The sequence below is a fragment of the Octopus bimaculoides genome, chromosome 17 (assembly GCF_001194135.2).
Source record: "Octopus bimaculoides isolate UCB-OBI-ISO-001 chromosome 17, ASM119413v2, whole genome shotgun sequence".
NCBI classification, from domain to species: Eukaryota; Metazoa; Mollusca; class Cephalopoda; order Octopoda; family Octopodidae; genus Octopus; species Octopus bimaculoides.
Window position 1 is genome coordinate 26,464,779 of NC_068997.1, and position 16,663 is coordinate 26,481,441.

The following is a 16,663-nucleotide window of genomic DNA, read 5'->3' on the forward strand; positions in this document are numbered from 1 at the left end:
CCCTCCCACACACTTCACCCTCACCCACCACTGCTGCTGCTGCTGTTGTCAATGCTGACACCAAATTGAAGATGCTTTTGATGACAGCAGCTGTGATTGGGTGGGAGGTGTTGGGTTAGGGTAGGGTAGGGTGGGGCTGGTTTCCACTACATTGAACAGCTGAGAAAAGTGGTAGCAGCAGGGAGAGGAGGTTAGGGAAGGGGAGGGAGAGAGAGAGAGAGAAAGGGTAATGAATAGTGAGAGATGAGAAGGAGGAAGAGGAGGAGAAGGATTACAGAGATGAAGATGGCCATGGAGGGAATGAGAGAAAAACATGAGGCTAAGAGTCCTGTGAGAGAGACATAGAAAGAGAGTGGGAGAGAGAGAGAGAGAGAGAGAGAGAGAGATCTAAGAGGAAAGAGTGAGGGGTGGGAATTTAAGGAATGTTAGTGAAAGTGTGAAAGACTGAGAGGGAGAGAGAGAGAGTACAGAATTTGAAAATTACTAGATTCATGTCCAGGTGTTTCAACTTTCCACTCATCACAGAAGATGAGTAAATATTTATGATAGCTATTAGTTATTGTTATCTTGTAATAATTCTGTTTGTCATTGCATTACTTAGCCTGTCGGTAAAGCTTTCCGCATGATTAGTTAAAAGGAAAGAGAGGAGAAAGAAAAAGGAGAGCAAACCATGCTAAAAGCAGACTATGAAACCTGGTGCAGCCCCTGGCCTGGCCAGTTGCTGTCAAACAGTCCAACCCATTGCCAACATGGAAAACAGATGTTAAACAATTATTATTATTATTATTATTATTATTATTATTATTATTAAGGCAGCTTGCTGGTAGAGTCATTAGCGTGCCAAGCAAAATGCTTAGCAGTTTTTCATTTGTTTTTATGTTCTGAGTTCAAATTCTACCAAGGTCAACTTTGCCTTTTTCAGGATCAATGTAATAAATACCAGTTGAACACTGGGATTGATGTAATCGATTTTAACTCCTCCCCTGAAATTGCTGGCCTTGTGCCAAAATTTGGAACCAATATATAAGCTGATGAGCTAGCAGAATTGTCAGCATGGCAGACAAAACGCTTGGCAACATTTCGTCCAGCTTTACGTTCTGAGTTCAAATTCTGCTGAGGTGGATTTTGACGTTCGTCCTTTCAAGGTCAATGAAATAAGTACCAGTCAAGTACTGGGGTCAATGTAAACTTGACTAATACCCTCCCCCAAAATTTCAAGCCTTGTGCCTGTAATAGAAAGTTGTTGTTGGTGATGATGATAATGATGTAAGAGTGAACTGACAATTTTGAATTTCTGTTGCAGAGTTGTGTTGGTTTTGTTGGTCTTGGCAATATGGGAGCACATATGGCTCGTAACCTTATAAAGAAGGGACATTCTCTTGTGGTATATGATCTCTCAGAATCGGCCTGTAATTCTTTGAAGGAAGCTGGTAATGTATTTCGTATCTTACATGGTTTTCTTTTTTACATCTTATACATACAACAAAAGTTGGGAAAGCCCAACAATATAGTGTGTATATGTGTATACAAACACATGCACAAACACACATCATCATCATCTTTATTTTTTACCATCCACGTTTCCATGGGTAATGTCAGTGTGTGGAGGCACGTGGCTTAGTGGTTAGGGCGTTGGACTCATGATTGTAAGATCATGGTTTCAATTCCTGTACTTCCCTCAAAGTACACGCAATGTGTGTCTGTCTGTCTGTATTTGTCCCCCTACCATCGCTTGACAATTGATGTTGGTGTGTTTATGTCCCCGTAACTTAGCAGTTCAGCAAAAGAGACCGATAGAATAAGTACTAGGCTTACAAAGAATAAGTTCTGAGGTCGATTTGCTCGACTAAAACCCTTCAAGGCAGTGCTCCAGCATGACTAAAATTGGATGTTAAAATGCAAATTATGATGAGGATGATGATGATGATGATGCTTTTCAGTAGTTTTACACTTCTTTTTTTTTTACACATTTTCTTCTCCATGCTATATAGTCTGTTTTCTTTTTCTTCTCTTCCACAATTAAATTCTTTGATACGATTTCTCTCCCCAGGTGCCAAAATAGCCAGCTGTCCTGCAGCAGTAGCAGAATCATCACAGAAAATTGTCACAATGTTACCCAGCAGCCCTCATGTGAGAGCTGTGTATTGCGAACCTGATGGAATTTACAGGTGTGATAACTTATCCTCATTGTCATCATCGTCATCATTTTACATCCATTTTTCTTGCATACACTGATTAAGTTGTGTGTGTGTGTGTGTGTGCCTGTCCACATTTCCATGCTTCCATGGACCAAATGGAATTTGTTGAGACAGGTTTTCTATGGCCAAATTGCCCTTCATATCACCAACCCTCACCTGTTTCCCATGGAAGACAGGAAACCAACAACCCCGCTTGTATGACAGTGATGTTCATTTTCAACCATCACATGATGTTTAAACAAGGGTACACAAAAGCACAAACATACACACACGCACATACTCAAACCTATATACCTATGTGTGTGTGTGTGTTTGTGTATACATATATGTGTGTATATATGTGTGTGTGTTTGTGTATACATATATGTGTGTATATATGTGTGTGTGTGTGTATACATATATGTGTATATATACATGTGTGCATGTGTGTATATCATTATCATCATTTAACGTTCATTGTCCATGCTAGCATGGGTTGGCAGTTTGACCAGAGCTGAACCTTTTAAGAGAGATGACAGAGGTCTGTAATACATGGCACCGTGTCATACTGAAGAAGACCTGTACTCCACAGCAGAAGTGTTAAGACCAATCCTTCTGGTGGTGTAAAGCACTCAGAGCGGTGCTGGTAAGCTGGGGAGCTGCACCAGATTCCAGTCCAATTTGGATTGGTTTCTATGGCTGGAAGTCCTTCCTAACACCAACCACTTTACAGAGTGTGCTGGGTGTTTTTACATGGCACCGCACTGATGCTGTACATGGCCCCACACTGGTGCTTTATGTAGCTCCCACATGGGCGTTTATAAGCAGCACCACACAGGCACTTTTACTTGGCACCACCTCAAGTGCTTTCACCCACAGAAGAATTGGTCTTAACACTTCTGCTGCAGAGTACTTGTCTTCTTGAGTATGGCAAGGTGCCAGGTATCTCGCTCCTTTGTCATCTCACCTGAAAGATTCAGCATCTTGAGGTCATTCTTCAGTACTTCATCACTTTGTATGTGTGTCTGTGTGTAATATGTTTCATGTCTCTATTCAGTCATGTCACTTTCTTTTTCTTTTTTTTTTTTCACAGTAAATTTCAAAAAGGAACTTTGTTAATGGACAGCAGCACCATCGACCCAGCTGTGTCTCAGGAGATGGCTGAAAAAGCGGAACAATTGGGTGGAGTGATGGTCGACTCCCCAGTCTCTGGAGGTAACATTGTAATGTAGTCTATTTAATTATTATAATAATAATAATAATGGCTATTATTATTATTATTATTATTATTATTATTACTATTATTAAAATGTATCATGATGTATCCAAACAACTTCAGCTGAAAAAAAGAGAACACTAAAAGAATTACACCCTGAAATCAACAGACATGTTTGTCCAGTTCCAAGTAAAATCAAAATCATCAGTGTCCCCATTGTGACTTCATAGCAAAATCCATACCTGGAGTTGCAAAGTGATGCTGGGGTACAAACATACAGAGCCCAATATAATACCCATCACGACTATCCATTTGAATACCAACATGGCCTACTCTGGTGGTGGACTTAACCCATCATTTTGTTTAACATCGCCACCAAGTATTTTGCATACTTTTAGTGGAGTCCACTTCATTTCAAGCATTCAGACTATGCTTCCAGTTTGCGGATTGCCCTCTCCATTTCCAGGCACAATGCAAAAGAAATAAATAGTAATCTCTGTGCTAATTCCATTGTCTTTTCAACAGGTATTCTTGCTGCCAGAGACGGTCTCCTAACATTTATGGTTGGTGGAACTGAAAGCGGTTTTGCTGAGTCCAAAAAAATACTTGACCTCATGGGAAAGAATGTTATCCATTGTGGTCCAAATGGCACTGGACAGGTTGGTTTCTTTCTTTCTTTCCTTCTTTTTTTCTAATTATGTATCAAGAATATCTCTCTCTCTCTCTTTCTCATCATTATTATTAGAGTGGAAAGCTGGCACAATCATTAGCATGTTGGACAAAATGCTTAACTACATTTCTTGCAGTATTTTGAGTTCAAATCCCACTATGGTTGACTTTACCTTCTATTCACCCAGGGTTGATACAATAAAGATTACATTGACACCAGTCAAGTACTAGCCATCTGGTTTCACCAGTCCTCAGTCAAATCGTCCAACCCATGCTAGCATGGAAAGCGGACGTTAAACGATGATGATGATGATTTCGAACTCATCCAGCAACCATGTAGCAGTTTCCTTATTCTGTGTGTGGTGGTGGTGGTGTTGTTGTTTCTTCTATTGCAGTTGTTGTTGTTGTTGATGTTGTTTTTATCTCCTGTCCCATCAAGAGTCTTGTTCTTACTGATTTTTTTTTTTTTTTTTTTTTTTTTTATGTTTCAGGCTGCCAAAATCTGTAACAATATGCTGTTGGCTATTTCCATGATTGGAACATCGGAGGCCATGAATTTAGGGATCAAGTAGGTTGATGACCCTTTGCCAGCTTCAATTATTTTCTCTTGTTTTGGTTTATTTATTTATTTATCTATTTATTGCTACCTCTTAATGTTATTTCATGTAGGCGCGTGTGTGTGTGTGTGTGTGTACGGAGAGTATATGTGTAGTATATACATATGTGCCATATCTGTGTGTGTGTACATTTGTGTGTCTGTATACAGAGTATATGTGCAGTATCTGGGTGTGGGTGTGTGTGTGTGTGTGTGTGTGTATACAGTGTGTATGTGCGTGTATACAGTGTGTATGTGCAGTACCTCTGTGTGAATGTGTATGTGTATGCATATGCAGTGTCTGTATTTCTGTTACATTTGCTTATCTATCTCTCTTTCTCTCTCTATGTCTCTCCCACCCTCCCTTCACAACACATCACTAACAGCCTGGTATTAATTGTCCAGTCAATATCATTGATACCATCGCTCCCGGCTGCACTAACAAGCTCACAGACAGGAACAGATGCACACACACACACACATGCACAGATTGACTGCTGTGCATAAGTACACACATGCTAGATGACTTTCATACAAACACATTCTCATAAATATATTCACACACACACACACATGCATTCATATGCACACCTATACTCATGTACACATGCAAACACACACACATACAGAATAATTTGCACACATATACACACTCTTCCCCCTACATAGATTCATATACACAAGCTCTCGTGCATACAAGCACACACACAATCTCAAGAACTTGCAAGCCTATACACCCTCACTCACACATCATCTCTTCTTCCTCTGCCTCCTCCTCTGACCAGCATCAATTTCCCCACCGCACAGTCAACTCCATCTGCTCCATTTCAGATGAAGTGTCACATTAACACTACCACTACAACCTACACCACCACAAACACCACTTATGCCAGCACCACTACTACAACCACCACCTATACCATCACCACCACCACCACTACCACTTACAACACACTACCACTACCACCACCACTACTACTACCTACACCACCACTACTGCAGCCTATACTAATCCTCTACTATATCCCTACCATTACTCTCACCTTCACTGCAAGAAATTAAAACAGCCCTTATTGATTTTGTTGCACCTTACCACCATCACTGCCACCAACACAACCATGCTACTACCACCAACACTACAACCATCACTATACGCTGCTGGCAACGCTACTAGCATACACTACCACCAACACCATCACACCACCACAAACCATATACTATCACCACATCACCACTACCCCCCCCCAAAAAACAACTCCTACCATACCACCAACACAACCACACACTGTTATTCCACTATCACCATCACACCTATAGTATCAACACCATTTGAAGAGGTGGTACTCTGGATAGTCACTCAACCAGATAAGAATGGCCCCAAAATATACCTCAAATCACACCTTGTTCTCTTAAAAACTGAAGGACACATTGAGTAATATATTTTAGTATCCCAAAAACGACAGGTTGTTCATGGCTGGGATTTCATTGATCAACTTTCTTTCTTGTTAATGACAGTTAACACAAATTAGCACTAATTAGGAACAGGTTTTTCAGTTGATTATTTGACTTTACATCAGTCTCATCAAAATATTTATAAGCAAGAAAATTTAATAACTGCTTGAAAGCTAATTTTGAAATGGAAAATCAAATAAAATACATATGAAACTATGTAGAAACCATTTATTAAAACAGATATAAGTTAACAGAGCTTCATAGATGGTTTTCCATGTTACATGAGTTAAGTTGCATGTCCTGGAACCAATGACTGATATAAATTGAGATATGCCAGTGTATTGATCTCTTTCTCTCTTTCTCTCTTTCTCTCTCTCTCTCTCTCTCTCTCTCTCTCTCTCTCTCTCTCTCTCTCTCTCTCTCTCTCTCTCTCTTGTTTATATCTAATTAATATCTTTGTGTTTCTCTTTCTCTCAAACTAGACTTGGATTGGATGCAAAAATGCTGGCTAGCATCTTGAACGTGAGTTCTGGCCGCTGTTGGTCAAGCGAGATGTACAACCCTGTACCAGGGGTTAAAGAAGGTGTCCCCTCCAGCAATAACTATAATGGCGGGTTCGGAGCAGCATTAATGGTTAAGGTTTGTCACATTCTTATCAGTTCCTATGAATTAAAATTAAGGTCTTTCTGTTTGTTTGTTTTATAAATGCTGACATATCTGTATTGTTAAAAAATGATTCCTATTGCAACCATCTGATTCTGGGTTCAGTTCCACTGTGCATGACCTTGGGCGAGTATCTTCTCCAATACCCTCTGGTTGACCAATACCTTATCAGTGGAATTTTGTTGAAGGAAGCTGTGAGCTCATCACACACATTCACCCACCTAATACACACAAGCACACCTTTTTTTTTTTAACTTTTGCTCATTTTAGTCATTTGACTGTGACCATGCTGGGGCACCACCTTGAAAAATTTTAGTCATACAAACTGAGCCCAGTACTTATTTTTTTTTTTTAGTTTGGTATTTATATCATTGGTCTTTTTCTCTTTTGCACTAAACCACTAAGTTACAAGGATGTAAACACACCATCACTGGTTGTCAAGCAATGGTGAGGGTACAAACACAGACATACAAACACACACACACACACACACATACATATATATAATGGACTTCTTTCAGTTTCCATCTACCAAATCCATTCACAAGGCTTTGGTCAGCCCAAGGCTATTGTAGAAGACATTTGCCCAAGGTGCCATGCATTTGCATCTTTGTGTTTGTGTTAGTCCCTCACCACCATTTAAAAACCAGTGTTGGTTTGTTTACATCCATATAACTTAGCGGTGTGGCAAGAGAGACCAATAGAATAAGTACTAGGCTTAAAAGAAAAACAGTCAATTCATTTGATGTAACCCCTTCAGGGCAGTGCTCCTAGCATAGTTGCAGTCCAATGACTGAAACTAGGAAAAGATAGAAAATATAGAGATATATATGATATGCTTCTTTCAGTTTCCATCTACCAAATAGGATCCGAAGGCTTTAGTGAACCTGAGTTTATTGTAGCAGGTTCTTGTCCAAGGTGCTACGCTGAGGGACTGAACCCAAAACGACATCATTGAGAAGCAAGCTCCTTAAATGCAGAGCCACTCCTGTGCCTAAAAGAAAAAAAAATTCAATTAACTTCATCATGCTAACAAGACATATTTCTGTCATCATCATTTAACATCCGTTTTTTACACACCATATCTGGTGCTATGTATACCCAGTTATTTTTGTTGTTGACTTTTTTCTTTTTTGTGTATGTCTCCAGGATCTTGGTCTGGCACAGAATGCCGCTAGCGAAACTAAATCCCCAACACCACTTGGTGGAATGGCCTTGCATTTGTACAGAATTATGTGTAACAATGGCTTTTCTGAAAAGGATTTTTCATCTGTCTATAAGTTCCTGCTAACAATGGAATCCAACTAAATACACCATTACCAATAGTGTCAGAAACAGCAACTGCACCATCAGGAATAGCAAAACTACCCCTGCCCACTAATACCACCAGACTGACACCATCAACAACACTAATGCCAGCCACTCCAACAACACCACCAGCTCAATTGTCAGGAATAGCAGCACCCATCCTCACCACCAACACCTCCACTACCGACAATATCGTTGTCACTAACAACATGAACACCACCACCAATATGATGAGGAAACCTCTTTGTGATTGTTCCAACAGCTAGAAATAGCAATCAAATCTCCACACATTGTCTGAAATAAGGATACAATGATCATGACAGGAATTCTTTTGGTCATATCTTCTCAGTCAGGGCTGACCTACTGCTTTACTACTACTACTACTACAACAACAGCACCAAAAGCCACTACCTACAACACTAATGCATCTATTGCCTTGTTATTTTGGTTGTTAGTATTAATTCCACAAAGGTTTTTTCCTTTTTTCATCCTTTCGAGGTTGATAAAATCAGTACCAGTTGAGTTCTGAAGTTGATCTAATCAACTTGGCCCCTTCCCTGAAATTGCTGGCCTTGTGTCAAAATTTGATGCCAATATTAATCCCCATTTAAGGCAGCAAGCTAGCAGAATTGTTAGCACACCAGGCAAAATGTTCACTGGTCTTTCGTCTGTCTTTACATTCTGAGTTCAAATTCTGCCAAGATTGACTTTGCCTTTTATCCTTTCGGGATTGATAAAATAAAGTACCAGTTGAATACTGAGATTAATGTAATCAGTTTACCCACTTCCCCGAAATTGCTGGCTTTGTGCCAAAATTTGAAACCGTTATTTTTATCATTATTAGGATGGCAAGTTGACAGAATCATTAACACTTTGGAAGTTAAGCAGATTTAAGAATGATGTGAAACATTTGTGGTAACTCCTGTGGTATTCTCATGATTAGCCATGAGAAAAGAAAAATATAACTGATAAAAATTAAAACTGAAATAAAAAAAAAAGAAAGAAAAATTTTTTAAGCCACTTTTGATGTTCGGTTTGGAAAGATTAATTTCTTTAACAGAAGGGGACTCACATTCTTATAACTATTTTTTTTTTCCATTTTCTTTTCTTTTCTGTTTTACCTAGGACATTTTGTATTTTAATTTTGGAAAAGAATCTCAGAAAATTAATTTTGAAAAAAATTGTAAAATATCAAAACTTTTCTTTTTCTCGTTTTATGAATTTAACATCATGTGTAGCAGAAATTGGGGGGAAGGATTTATGTGTAAAAAAAAATTATAACAAATTTCTAAAAATACTCATTTTATAATTTTTGAAAAATTGTTGTGTGAAATGAAATAAAAGCAAGCTATATACAGAAATATTCATAGTTTTGTACAAGTCTTCAATATATTTTTATTATTTTATTTTATTGTGAGGCAGTGAACTGGCAACATTGTTTGCATGCCAGACAAACTGCATTTCTTTTGGCCTTACATTCTCAGTTCAAATTCCACTGAAGTTAACTTTGCATTTCATCCTTTTGGGGTTGATAAAATAAATACCATTTGAACACTTATAATGGATGGAACTTGTGGAAAAGGGAGACTTCGGAAGACATGGGATAAAGTATTGAAGTCCAGTCTCAAGGCACTGAGTACAAAGGAGTTGACAAAATACCAAGATATCTGGTGCCTTATTATATTCAAGAAGACCCATTCTTCACATCAGAATTGCTTAGCGAGGAGGGTGATTTTGGACATCATAACAAGGAGACAACTGCCCCACAAAAAGGTCTATGCCACAATTGTCAGTGTTTGCATGCCCACAATGAGTAACCTTCAAGAAATGAAAGAGGAATTCTATTCTAAGCAAAGGGAGGGGCCGTGCAAAGTTTCCTGCAAAGACAAGCTGATAATTGCAACAATTATCTTGATGCAAGAGTAGGAAAAGATGCTGACAGATGGCCTCGTGTGATAGGCAAACATGAAGTAAGCAAGTGCAATTCAAACAGTGAGCTTTTTCTAGCCTTCTGCACTAAATTCAGCCTAGTTATTACAAACACTGTCTTCAAGTACAAAGACCACTTGCATGCACCCTCGCTCCAAGCATTGGCACTTGTTAGACTACGTGATTACTTTGAGGAGAGATTAGAATAATGTTTTGGTTACAAGAGCCACGAGAGGTGCCGACTGCTCTACTGATCACCACCTGATCAGATCAAAGGTCGCTTTTTCCTGTTCAACCATACAAACCATGCCAGTATGGAACATGGACGTTAGTAGTAATTGGTGGTGGTGGTGGTGGTGGTTGTGGTGACGACGTCGACGATTTTAACATTTTAAAAGTGTTTGAGCTGAGATTTTTTCCTGTCCAAGTTGCCTACATTTTATGGTCACGCTCACCTTGCAGTAATGGTGCACGATAAGAACATTATACACCAACTACAGCCTTTTAATATACTTTAAAAAAAGTAAAAAATAAAGGCATAACCTCCGTTACAATGTTTCCCTAACAGTTGAGAGAGAGTTGTATCGGAAATAAAAGATGTTGCTAGGAGTAAAACAAGAGGAATAACTCATGAACAAACATTTGCTGTTATCTCCCCTGGCGAGAGATTGCTCATTTTATACATTCGTGTACAGATGAGCGAGCACGCATACATTACGCATAGTTTACTATTTTGTTGCAAGGACCCCGAGTGTAGATAATTATAAAAAATAAAAAAGCATATAGTTTCGAAAGTTGCGTTGATTACATGGTGTCTCGGTAATTAATATGTGTATGTATACGCGCGCGCGCACGCACACACACACACATATATACTGCTTTTTTTTTTTCTTTCGGAAAAGTTTTTTACTCGATTGCTTGGAAGTGCTCAGGTCGAGCCCGAGACGTTAGACAATGTATAACTTGGTATAAAAATAGACAAACATTTAGATAATCAGTTATATTCATGATTTACATCAACCTAATAAAAACATACGTAGGCATAACACACAATTACAAAACAAGGAACATATTTATATATTGTTTAGAAACCTATTTATATATTGTTTAGAACAAGGAACCTATTTATATATTATTTAGAAAGAAATTTAAATTTAAGGTGAAGAATTAAAAGTTATAACAGACATCGACAGTACTCTTTTGCTTGTTTCAGTCATTTGACTGCGGCCATGCTAGAGCACCGCCTTTAGTCGAGCAAATCGACCCCAGGACTTATTCTTTGTAAGCCAAGTACTTATTCTATCGGTCTCTTTGCCGTACCGCTAAGTTACGGGAACGTAAACACACCAGTATCGGTTATCAAACACACATACACATATATATATATACATATATACGACGGGCTTCTTTCAGTTTCCGTCTACCAAATCCACTCACAAGGCTTTGGTCGGCCCGAGGCTATAGTAGAAGACACTTACCCAACATGCCTCGCTGTGGGATTGAACTCGGAACCACGCATGTGGTTAGGAAACAAACTTCTTGTCACACAGCCTTGCATGCATATACGTCTGGATGTGCGTACATACATACATAACTGGGGAGGGGGAAGATATCATTATACACATTGCTATAATGATGCAAATGCATAGATATACAGAGATGATCTGATCACATGCTAAACGTTTTAAATATAAATGCTAAACTTTGCTATGAAGTAAATCTATAGACTTTAGCCGTCACTGTATTTGTAAACTAATTAAATACATTAGACACATGAGACAATCGTAAATAACTGTCATGTTATATGATTTCACTCTGAGCAAGAAAAGAGGGATCGATTGGACAATAGATTCAAATGTCTTTAAGCGATCTCTACAGCAACCGATTACCCTACCGGAAACCATGAAATTGTATTTAAAGATATTGTTGTTATTAGGAATGTAACTTAATCAAATAGACGGATTTATTGATATCAATATCAATAAATTTATTGATACACAGACGTCATTGGATAATAGTTACATTGAGAGAAATAGAGAGACGTCATTAAATTACATATATTTATATATACGAGGGTTATACTGAAACCATTCCAAAAGTGGGCATGACTTTATATCAGTTGTTTGTGTGTGTGTGTGTGTGTGTAAGCTATGCATGATCAATATAATATATATATTTTATTCTAAAATCGACTGTCACAAACAAAGCCTTTCTAGGGCTCACCATTCATTTAAAACAAGAAGCAATTGTTACACACTACACGACACCCCATAAAACAAAGTTAGACAGGAAAATACGAAAGTAAATGTAAAAGTGGGCACATCTTATTTTATTAACTGACATTGGACGTTTAAATTGCAAATGTTGTTAGAGTAACTCTTCTTCTATACAAAAGTATAACTCAACATAGTTTCCATCTCAAGTGATGCGTTTGCCTCAAATCCTCTTTCTAGAATTCGGGTATGCACTATTGTATTCACTTCTTTACAGCCGTTTACATCCCCGTCTGTGTTATAAAATCGATGCCTCTGAAGACTGTCCTTCATGGATCGAACAGATAAAAGTCAGAGGGCGCCAATTCCACGTTGTACGGACCAGGTTTATTTTCTGATTCCTTGATTTGTAGTCAAAGATTTGTTGGGTCACGCACTATCATAGTTAATGTGGGACATTGTGAAATTCTTGTTTGGTCTTTTCCTTCTGATGGTTTCTCTAAGCTTTTGTGTGTCTCAATGAACCGCTCTCTTGTTATCCTCCTCCAAAACGGTCATCATTATTTTCTGTACTGATCGCTGGCTCTTGAATTTATTAGGCCTTGGAGATGTGTGACACCATTCCATGAACTGGGTCTTCAGTTTCCTGTCGTCAAATCAGAATTCTCCCTGTAAATCAGAGCAGACTCCTACCCTTTTCTCCTTCAAATTGGATACCAACTATCGAGGTACGCACTTCGATATCCGAAGTCCGGCACCACCTTCTGTAACGCATTGTAAGCACTGTCCAGTCGTTCAGCAACGTTGCGGATTGCGACTTGTCTGTTCGTGTGAATCATTTCATCCATTCACTGGTGATTCGTACCAGGGGTCGCTGTTGATGGTTTCCTACTGCGTAGTTTGTTTTCAAAATTGCTTTCGCTTTCTTTAAACTTCTTTCATCTCTGCACGTTATTCTTGCCACTGGTGTCATTTCTGCAAATAAGCTCCAACATTTTGTGTATATCGGAATGCTTCTACAGCTCCTTCAAGAACTCAATGACCACACGTTATTTCAGATTGGAACATATTGTTTGCTTACAATGAAGAACAAGAAGAGTTACTCTACAAATATGTACAATATGAGCGACCTTTGTCAGTAAATACAAACTTGCTACGCCCGCGCTTAAATTACTTTCGTATACACAACCGTCGTATACACAGATGTAATTAAAACACATCGCCTTTTAGAAATGAATATATATATAAGTACATGTCATTGGACTACACCGCTACACCGACTTAAATATGCAGTTTCCGCTTGCAAGTCTACGTCTTCGCCGTCTGATAGAAACTCGTCCAAGTCACGTTGGAATTCTGCACTAAAGACCATCTCAAGGATACTATCATCGATCACTGGAAGACTGTACGGTATCCCGATCTCGTTTCCCTCCGCCAAGGCTTCAAGGACGCAGTCTACTTTATGTTCAAGGTCGTCTAACCATTCGGGAAGATCTGAAATCTGAACTATCCCCGGAAATGGTCCATTTAATATGTCTTCTTCTTGAGAGATGTCCTCATTGATATGGGTTTTTTCAGCCATGAGGATAACAATATTCAATGTTTTTATGTATGTGTGAAGCCCCTATGACTAATGTAGACAGAATTCATTTAATTTCATTCTTGTTTTCTTGTTTTTTCTCTTATTTCTTCGTTCAGAAACTTGGTTATATAATTTAGTTACCTAGAAAGCAAACAGAATTTGGAATTATTATTATTGTTGTTGATATTATTATTATTATTATTATTATTATTATTATTATTATTATTATTATCATTATCATCATCATCATCACTATCATCATCAACATCATCATCATTATCATCTTTTGACTTGTTTCAGTCATTAGACTGCGGCCATGCTGGGGTACCACGTTGGAGAGATTTAGTCGAACAAATCGATTCCAGGATTTGTTTTTTAAGCCTATTCTATCAGTTTCTTTTGCCGAATCGCTAAGTTATGAGGACGTAAACACACCAATACCAGTTGTCAAACAGTGATGGGGGACAAACACAGATGCAAAGACACACACACACATACATATATACGACGGTCTTCTTTCAGTTTCCGTCTGCCAAATCAACTCACAAGGCTTTGGTTAGCCCGAGGCTACAAAAGACGACACTTACCCAAGACGTCAAGCAGTGAGACTATACCCGGAACCATGTGGTTGGGAAGCAAGCTTCTAACCACACAGCCACGCTTTATTATTATCATAATCATAAAGGCGGCGCGCTGACAGAAAAGTTTAGCGGTATTTTGTCTATCTTTACGTTCTGAGTTCAAATTCCGCCGAGGTCGACTTTGCCTTTCTTCCTTTCGGGGTAGATAAATTAAGCACCGGTTGCGTACTGGAGTCGATCCAATCGACTGGCCTCCTCCACCAAAATTTCGGGCCTTGTGCCTAGAGTAGAAAAGAATCGTTAGCGCGCTGGACGAGATGTTTAGCGGTGTTTTGCCCATCGCTACATTCTGAGTTCAAATTCCGCCAAAGTTGACTTTGCCCTTCATCCTTTCGGAGTCGATAAAATAAGTACCAGTTGAACGCATGCGATTTATAATAACAAAAAAAAAAATACATTAGTCGTATGGAAAATAAGTTCTAGAACAGTTACATTCAGCCAACCTTTTGATCCAGAAATAAACTCCTATTCGTTAAAATATTTCTCAAGCTTGAATGTGAAAGAAATCGACAACAGATTTATATTTTAGTCCGTTGTTGATAATACATAAATTTCTTGTACATCAGCGGTTCACAAAAATACCTACTCTGCCTTGCCGAAAATATTCATTTTCCTAATGCAATCTCTTGATGTGCTGAACATAAAATGTGAGCAAATGTCGAAATGCGGACATTAAAATAATCATCTTCTAAAGTATTTTTTATTACAAACACTAATGTCGCGTAACATATTGGCAACGGTTATACGAGAAATCCATAACAGGTTGTCAGAGATTGTTCATTCCCATTATTTCCTTGTTTCCTAGCAACAAATGTTATAAATAGCATGTCATCGCTTTCACAATTATTACGACCACAACCACTATCATCCCCCCGCCCAATTACTCTCACCACTATACCAACCACTGTAGCCGTGACTATAACTGCTACAGTCACTACTACTTCCATCACCACTACAACCTATACCACTGCTACTACAACACTACCGCCACAACACTATAGCCATTTAATTTAATTACAGCTACCACATTATAACCAATGTAAACACCACTACACCCATTACTGCCATCACCACTACAGCTACCACTACCACCACCACCACTATAACAATAACTGCTACAATCTTAACCACACCAGCATTCACTACCTCAGTCATAACCACTATAATCACGTCCACTAATGCCACTAAAAACAAAACTCAACAACCATCACCATGGTAACCATTAAGAACAGTCAAACACTACCGCCACTACAGGCATGCATACCATAACCACTACTTGAACTACCACCGTAACTATCACCTACATAACTACCACTAATACTACCTCCGCAACAACTACTAGCAATGACACCCCTGGCACAACTACAAGTACAACAACCACTGCCTCAACAACACCCAGCACCAACACTACAACTACTGGTACAATACCACCACCACCACCACTACTACTTCTATTACTACTACTATTACTACTATTATCACTACTACTTTTATTACTACTACTACTACTACTACTACTACTACTACTACTAACATTTCTACAACTTCACCTCTACTATCGCCCAAACCACCGCAATCACAATCATCACTGCTACTACCACAATCACCGCGTCGCTACAACTACCATCACTATAATCTCCAATACTAGAATCACTACAACCTACCCATCTCTACTGTGGCCAAAGCCACAATCACAGCCACTATCACATATACCATCACCCTTAACAACCCCCTAAAATCATTACAATACCACCATTACCAATACCATCTCCACAACACCACAGTTACACTCACAATCACTACCACTACAACCACCGCCAGAACTGTTATTGCTATAATTAATATCACTACTATTACACACAACCACTTCTACCACCACCACTACTACTTTCGCTACGCTCTACCTCCATCATCACCAACCACTGCTACTATCACCGCAACCACCATTACCACCACCATCACAATCGCCACTATTCACACAAATCCACCAATGTTACCATCACCAACTACTATCACCACCACCACCATTGCCACCACCACCACCACTACCACAACCACCATTGCCACCACTACTATCACTACCTCCACAATCGCCACTATTCTTACCAAAACCATTAACACCACCATCATCAACCACCACCACCACCACCACTACCACTGCCACCACCACTACCACCACTACCACTGCCACCACCACCACCACCACTACCACTGCCAC

The 16,663-nt window shown here is 39.0% G+C and overlaps 1 protein-coding gene and 1 long non-coding RNA gene across 2 annotated transcripts in view; one reads left to right on the forward strand and one right to left on the reverse strand.

Moving 5' to 3' along the window:
• Nucleotides 1–9,443, forward strand: part of LOC106878483 (3-hydroxyisobutyrate dehydrogenase, mitochondrial) — a 17,823-nt gene extending 8,380 nt beyond the window's left edge. The window contains exons 3-9 of the mRNA XM_014927702.2: nucleotides 1,304–1,430; nucleotides 2,051–2,168; nucleotides 3,271–3,392; nucleotides 3,919–4,052; nucleotides 4,554–4,630; nucleotides 6,592–6,748; nucleotides 7,922–9,443. Of these exons, the coding sequence (XP_014783188.1) occupies nucleotides 1,304–1,430; nucleotides 2,051–2,168; nucleotides 3,271–3,392; nucleotides 3,919–4,052; nucleotides 4,554–4,630; nucleotides 6,592–6,748; nucleotides 7,922–8,080 (894 nt within the window). The 3' untranslated portion in view covers nucleotides 8,081–9,443. The remainder of the gene's footprint in view (nucleotides 1–1,303; nucleotides 1,431–2,050; nucleotides 2,169–3,270; nucleotides 3,393–3,918; nucleotides 4,053–4,553; nucleotides 4,631–6,591; nucleotides 6,749–7,921) is intronic.
• A 4,003-nt stretch (nucleotides 9,444–13,446) lies between these two features.
• Nucleotides 13,447–16,663, reverse strand: part of LOC128249662 (uncharacterized) — a 10,163-nt gene continuing 6,946 nt past the window's right edge. Inside the window, exon 2 of the long non-coding RNA XR_008265772.1 lies at nucleotides 13,447–13,945. This is a non-coding gene — a long non-coding RNA (uncharacterized LOC128249662). The remainder of the gene's footprint in view (nucleotides 13,946–16,663) is intronic.